Genomic DNA, 7,381 nt, shown 5'->3' with positions numbered 1-7,381 from the left:
GGCACGTCTGAACTGTGACAGCCCCGCCCATTACTAGTCCTGTGGTTTTGCACCTGCCTCGCCACCCCTGCCACTTTGAGCGCACAACCTCCTGGAGCTCCTTTTCACCTGCACTGCAGCGTCTGCTCAGCCCTGCGCCGCCGCCCAATCCGTCCGCGCTGCACGGCTCCTGCGAGGCATCACCGTGGAGCTGGGTGGGGGGTGGGAACACAGGTATACGTGCCACATGAGGGCCACTCTCTGAAGAGCAGCTGCGGGCAGCGCACCTCCAACTGATGAAGACGCAGCAGTGTAGGGAAGAGAAGGGGAGACATCGGTTCGCAGCCAGCGAGCGCAGATCCGGTGCGCGTTTCTTGTGTGGGACAAGGCTGGGGCAGAGAAGGAATCCGTGCGTCCGCGTGTCCTTGCGCCACGGGGACATGTGCTAAGTAACGGGGGAGGACGGAAACATGCAGGGCAAGTGACCGTGGGGGAAAGCAGGCAGCCTACTACGCACGAGCGCGCTCCCTCCGGACCTCCTCGCTGAACTTTACCCGCTGCGCTCTGACGCGATGGCCGCCGCCGCCGCCGCCGCCGCCGCTTCCCTGGGCGAAGTTGGAGGCGTCCTGCACGGCATCGACGGTGTCGCACACGTCGGGTCCCACTTCTTCCTGACCCCTCTCGGGGACGGTCCGACGCTGCTGGGGGAGCACCTCATACCCGGGGACAGGCTGTCCCGCAGCACCGCGGCGGATTTAACGCACCTCAAGGGGATCCTGAGGAGGAGACAGTTGTACTGCAGGACTGGCTTTCACCTGGAAATACTTCCGGATGGCACAGTGCAAGGGACGAGGAAGGACCACAGTCGTTTTGGTAAAACACACAGATTTGAAATAGCAAAAGAAAATTATTATTATTATTATTATTATTATTATTATTATTATTATTATTATTCTAAGTATTATTAAAGTATTATATGTGAGTAACAGTTATGATAACACAAATAACCATGTTATAGAAATATTCAGCATCAAAGAAAGAGTAAAGAACATGTTGACAGTTAAAAATAATTCCATTTATTAAAAATGCATTAATTGTGCTAGGATTTTTGATAATATTCTTTCATTTTTGACAAAGTCTGTACCGAAACAACTGTGTTATTCTTCTCCAGGTATTTTGGAATTCATAAGCCTGGCTGTCGGGTTGATAAGCATTAGAGGGGTGGACAGTGGACTCTACCTGGGGATGAACAACAAAGGAGAGCTGTACGGCTCTGTAAGTATAACCATCTTTGCTTATTCACGTTGCCAAAATCCTCATTTCTGACCGTGCATGTGATAACGCCCCCGTCTTCTCATGTGTGGAGAAATTCAATTTTCAGGAAAATGAATTCAAAGAAATGGTGACAATGGTGTTTTTCTTTTTATGATTTCACCTCACGTCGTCCCCTTTGTTTTTCCAGGAGAAGCTCACGGCTGAATGTGTCTTCAGGGAGCAGTTTGAGGAGAACTGGTACAACACGTACTCCTCCAACCTCTACAAGCACGGGGACAAAGGGACGCGTTACTTTGTGGCGTTAAACAAGGACGGGACGCCGAGGGATGGGACTAAATCCAGGCGGCACCAGAAATTTACTCACTTCTTGCCCAGGCCCGTGGACCCCGACCGTGTGCCAGAGCTGTACAGGGATATCTTGGGACACAGCTGAGACCCGGAGACCTGCATGGCGCAGATCTGGAGTAGCTGCTGAAACCCTCCGCAGGCAGGGAGCAGAGAAGAGAGAGAGAGAGAGAGAGAGAGGGGGACGCAGGCAGGGATGTTGCCGGTGACGGCTGGTGGACAGCGGCCCGACCAGCAGGGATACGGGCACCGGGGGGGCCTCTTGTAGGAATGCACGGGCCATCTCTCAGCAGCCAGGACGGCAGGTTAGAATGTCTGCACGCTTGGCATGAGGGGGTCATTTGTTTCAGAGGACGGACGACCCTTGAAAGTACCTGCTGTGGAATAGGAGACGGAGAGGAAACAGAGCTGAAAGGACAAGGGAGCATCTCCTCCGTTGTCTGTCGGACAGATGCGTCCGTCAATGTGGAGTCCATGGGAATCTGCGGTATCACGGGACGGTACTTTTTACTCGGATGCTGTGTCAGAGAGCAACAGTTTGTTCAGAAGGACTTTGAAGGAATTCTGTTTTGTTTTTCTATTTCTTACCTGACTCTAGACCCATTTAAAAACAGAGCAAAGTGTAACAATTTATTTATTCCTTTTAGATACATATATTTATGTTATATATTTATTTATTTGAGAATATATTTTTACAGTTAGATACATGCATTTTTAAAAACAAAACACTAGAACTTGTACTGATACACAAAGACTGAGACACTGTACCGTTCAGTCTTTTGTTTTGGGAAGAAAAAAAGCGCAGCCAGTGATATATAGTGTAATATGGCAAAAAAATATGAAACATATTAGCAAGATTTGGAAACGATCCCCACCTCTGAAATATATTCTATCACAATGAGATAACTGTGAATCTTTTTCTTATTTTTATTCTTTGTCTTTTTTCGACAGGGTGATTACAACCAAACTACTGTTACATGTGTTATAATCAGAGTCTGACGTCGACATACTGACAATACAAACAATAAATTGCTAAAAAAAAAAAAGCCTTTTTGTCAGCCCGTGTGATCAGAGAACAGTCAGTTGCTCACTTTTCAACTTTTTCTTACTTTTAACGGCGCAATATTTGTAAAGAAGTATACTTTACTGGTTGCCTTTGTTTTTCAGAGTTCAAACATATAAACCTGCTTACAAGAACAATGTTGTCTTTCTTTACGGACGCCATTGTGCCAAGGGATGAGTCGCAGGCCCGACGCGCGCGTAAAACTTCAAAGCGTCCCTCCTGAGCAACGACACGATCGGGGCCAAATAAAAACCTGACCTTCTGCTCAGGCCCGGCAACTTTAACAGCTGTATAAAGCTGGAGGTCAGCGCGATAAGGATTAAGTCACCTCTGCTGACAGTTTGGAGAGCGCAGTTTTGTTGAAACGTCTTATTAGGACCATGGAATGCAAAGGTGGCCGAAGCGTCTTTGAGTGTCACCCGTGTCTCATTCTGCCGCTTCCAGACGACTCCTGCCTTTTTTCCTTTGAAAAAAAAAAAAGTTTCAATTTGCAATGAACTGTTAAACAAAAAGGCCACCACCTAATATCTGCGCGCAGTTTCCTGCACGGCTGGGGAGCAGATCTGTGCCGGAGCATGAACGCTCCAGCCTGTGATCTCGGCCCGTGTGTGTGATGGTGAGCCAGTGGGATGTGTCTCGATACGGGGAGTCGGCCCCGCTTGCCAACTCTCTCCCGTCTGCAGCACGACACAGTGGGACTTTCCCACTTGCACCACCTTGAACATCAACACGCTTCTGTCGTCGATTAATGACAGCATCCCAGAGTGTATTATCACCTGCGCGCACGCGGACATCCCCCGTCCGCTGGGTAAACACGCGAGCCTATTACAACAGGAGTGTAAGGAAAGGAAAAAAGAAAAGGATTCTGATGCTTGTTTTTTTCGAGAGATGCTGTCACCGCTCGTCTTTCCTCAGCTCCTCGGAGGAGTTAACAAGCATGAAAATGATGGACGGGGTGTGCTTCATTCCTGTCGTGTCCCATCTTTCTGAGCTAAAGAATGTGTTGCCATAATAGTTGAAGTTTTTTTTTGTTGTTTTTTTTTTTTGTTCCAATACCTCCAAAGAGACTAGAGTTTCAGTCCCCATTACCACTGTGGCCATGTAAAAAGAGGACTTTGTGCAAATCTTAGAGCGGAACCTCCCCCCCCCCCGCGACATTTTGAAGGTCAAGTCTCTGAACACCCCGGCTTGTGATACCTGATGCCCAGAAGTGCTCTTTGGCACTTGTTTAACCGATGTTTTTGTCTACCTGGCCCCGAGACACACGCTTTTGTTCCACCTCCTCGGCCTCCTCCAGGTGGTCCGCGGCTCCTCGCTGAAAACACTTAAACCCCTCATCCGAACCCACTCTGGAGGGCCGCCAGACGCTTTTAATGGACGCTCCCTGACTTTCACCACCTCCTCAGCAGCAGCATCAGCAGCCTTAAAGGGCTCTCGAGGAAACCCAATCATGTGTCTGTGTGTGTGTGTGTGTGTGTGTGTGTGTGTGTGTGTGTGTGTGTGTGTCCACGGACAGGTGTGGAAGTCAGTGATCTTCCGTGTCTATCTTCACAGTCCAGTCAGACAGCACAGGTGTTCCCTCAGCACTCAAGCTCACACACTCTGATCTCAGTCCCGCTGGTTGTCAGCTGGGGATGTAACTTAGCAGCAGCAGGACGACGAGGAGGAGGAGGAGGAGGAGGAGGAGGGTGGAAATATAGTCGGCTTTGTTGTCTGCCCCCAATTATCAGAGAGCATAATTTCTATATTTAGAAGGCTGCATTGGAGAAGACAAGGGAGGTGCCGAGGAGCTCACCTGCTGCTCCAAAGCTGTGGCCACTTCATAGGGTGTGTTTGCGCAGGGCTGGTGCCTGCAGCTTTGTGTCATTTGAATCCCGCAACTATTGATTTCGGGCTCTTTGTTGTTTGTTTATTCCTTAGTAAATTGCCGTGCGCACAAATTATGAGCTGCATGTGTGTTTATAGGGATTACAGCAGAAGTGTAAGTATAGCGTTATCCACTTGATACTTTGGGGCTTGCATCTGAGTCCAGAGAGAGAGAGAGAGAGAGAGAGAGAGAGAGAGGCATTCTGGAAAAAAATAATGCAGCCGTTGGTCCAAAATATCATCCACTCGTCCATCCTTCCTTCATGTTTTGTGGCCTGAAAGAAAGAAAAAAGTCATCTTTCACACCTGATGCCTTGTGGCCCGTTTGAGTTCAACCACTTTTAGTGTCACTGCTAAGAGGATTTTGTGGTTGTGCTTTCTGCGAGCGGCAATTAGAGCGGCATACCTGATTTACTGACACTCCACATCACAGGCTGTCAGCTCCAGTGGAAAATATGCTCCTCTGTTTGCGTCTCCATGGAGACATTGGAAGGAAACAATCGTGTTTAGGTGTTGTGGTGAAAAGAAAGAAGAAGAAGAAGAAGAAGAAGAAGAAGCTGAGGCACTGTCATTTCTGCAGAGTGTGGTCTCTCAGTTCGAACAAGGCCCACATAGTGAGCAACGCTCCTGTGTGTGTTTTTGGTGACTGACAGTGTTTTGCTTTGCCAGAAGGGATCTGAACACACACGAGTCGTACCTGGAGGAGACTGGTACAGCAAACACACAGCTGCCATCCGCAGCATCTGTAACACAGTCGACGCAGGTCGCCGTGAGGTAAGAAGGGATACATTTATATAATGGAAAGTTTGCGTCTGATAATATGACAAGAAAAACCTTAATTTTACAGTCTGTTTTTCATATCTATTATAAAAGGCAGTATAAAAAGTACCATACAATAAAAATGAGGAATTTCACTGAAGTATTTCCTGTTCATGCTACATTAGACTACCACTCCATTACAAGCTGTAGACAACTATTGTATTTTTCCACTCCACATTATCACAGGTTTAGTTTAACACTTGATCTACACAACATACTATCATTGTGAAAATTATGACATGCTGTTGAAGGTTTAACTTATCTGTATATGAAGTTGTTTAAATGAGCTGAATTTCAAGCAGCGCCAAGGGAAATCGTGTCACGTTCTGGGGAAATGTGCTTGTTCGCCTCCTTCCAGAGAGACGGATCTCTTCCCAGCCTCTGGTTTTAACTTCCACCCAGTCCCACACCTCACATCTGCTGACCAAACCAGTGTGTGTGTGTGTGTGTGTGTGTGTGTGTGTGTGTGTGTGTGTGTGTGTGTGTGTGTGTGTGTGTGTGTGTGTGTGAGCGAGCCGTGTCACCCCATCCTCTGGCCCATGGGTCCACATTACAGAGGCACAAATTAGGTCTTGACATTTGGGCTCTGTAATTGCCCCCTGAAAAGCATGAGGCATCAATTAGGCTCTCAGCGCCATGACAGGTTATCCCTACAGGACATAATCGCCCTGCTGGACTGCCCCGGCTGGACTGCCCCGCCAGGGCACACACACACACACACACACACACACACACACACACACACACACACACACACACACACACACACACATACACATGGACAATTTGCTGGTGAATTTTCGGTGCAGCAATCAAGCAGAGACCGGCCACAAAATGACCCGACATGGTGTTTCTATACATAGTTCGACATTAAGTGACTATAAAATCAAATCCTCATGTTGTGAAATCTCAGCCGTGTGACAATGTGTGCACGGAGGCCACGTCGGAGGAGTGGCAGCGGGTCTCAGGGTGCCGCTGCACTAATAACAGCATAGGTCCCTTTGATTCCCCGACTCTGGTGCCGCCTGACAGTTTCTGCTCCCACGGGGCGTGGAGATCTTTAGGGTCAGAAAAAAAGGTCAATTGGTTCATTTCCATAGCTTCCACTTTAAACATTCTTGTCGGCTTTGGAAGCAATTCAATCAGCAGTGAAAACACTGGTTAGCGGCGTGGAATTACCAGCCGTCGTTAACGATGCAGCGTGGTCACAAACAAGATGGATGTGTCCCACAGAGACATGCAACACAAACTGTGTGAAGCCGTGCAAGACTACTTAGATATGAGTTGGATGGTTTTTTTCCAGTTCTGAGACATATAAGACATAATGTGACCAATGTGTATAACTTAATAAAAAAAGCTTTGAGTGGTAAAGTCATTTCTGACATTTCGTTTTGTTTGCCGAGATGAAATATCATGCTCATTAACCAATTGTTGATGATTAAATGGTTAATGTGCATAAAGATTCTAATAATTGATACTATAAGAGATGAGTAAAGTAGATGATTTATGTATATTAAAACTGCAACCAAAATCACACAAAACAAGCAAGTGTTTCACATCATGTATAAGTTTTGTGTGAATACAAAGACAACACATTTTAAGTCTATTTCTCCTTCTTTTTTTTCATACCAATCATTTTCAAATCAATCACAAAAAAACTTGCGAACGATGCAGATTCATGACAATCGGTTAGACATAAAGGGAAAACAGAAATGCATATAGTACATTTTAGATGACATATAAAATATTCGAAGTACTTAAAAAATGTGATTCTGCGAGTCCAGCTATGTGTAATGCTCGCTGCCTGGTTAGAGAGCACAATAGAGAAAGACTGTACTCTCTCTGCCTACAGGTGAAAGTGGAAATGTGCTTTGTTGCCCCCCAGTCAGGCGGAAAATTGCAAACCCATTTGTCATTGTGTGCCAAGATGCAGAGGTCAGTCAATAGATTCCTTCATGACAAGCTTACGGAATCGAATGTTTTTCCACGGCCTCACCCCTTTCACACCTGCACCTCCAGGTAAAATAACAAAAC

General features: G+C 46.8%; 1 protein-coding gene across 1 annotated transcript; it reads left to right on the top strand.

Moving 5' to 3' along the window:
- The first annotated feature begins 71 nt into the window (after positions 1 to 71).
- On the top strand, positions 72 to 6,722 carry fgf20b (fibroblast growth factor 20b). Its single transcript, XM_035650245.2, has 3 exons — positions 72 to 852; positions 1,151 to 1,254; positions 1,442 to 6,722. Exons 1-3 carry the CDS (start codon positions 552 to 554, stop codon positions 1,685 to 1,687), a joined length of 651 nt encoding a protein of 216 aa, XP_035506138.1. The 5' UTR covers positions 72 to 551; the 3' UTR covers positions 1,688 to 6,722.
- The last annotated feature ends 659 nt before the right edge of the window (positions 6,723 to 7,381 follow it).

This window comes from Scophthalmus maximus, chromosome 9, assembly GCF_022379125.1.
Source record: "Scophthalmus maximus strain ysfricsl-2021 chromosome 9, ASM2237912v1, whole genome shotgun sequence".
Lineage (NCBI taxonomy): Eukaryota > Metazoa > Chordata > Actinopteri > Pleuronectiformes > Scophthalmidae > Scophthalmus > Scophthalmus maximus.
The sequence above is the reverse complement of the archived record's forward strand: the minus strand, read 5'-3'. Positions and strand labels throughout refer to the sequence as shown.

Coding starts and splice junctions, on each gene's coding strand:
- fgf20b (XM_035650245.2), top strand. CDS start 552: ATGGCCGCCGCCGCCGCCGCCGCCGCCGCTTCCCTGGGCGAAGTTGGA. Junction 853..1,150: donor GAAGGACCACAGTCGTTTTG/GTAAAACACACA, acceptor ATTCTTCTCCAG/GTATTTTGGAATTCATAAGC. Junction 1,255..1,441: donor AAGGAGAGCTGTACGGCTCT/GTAAGTATAACC, acceptor TTGTTTTTCCAG/GAGAAGCTCACGGCTGAATG.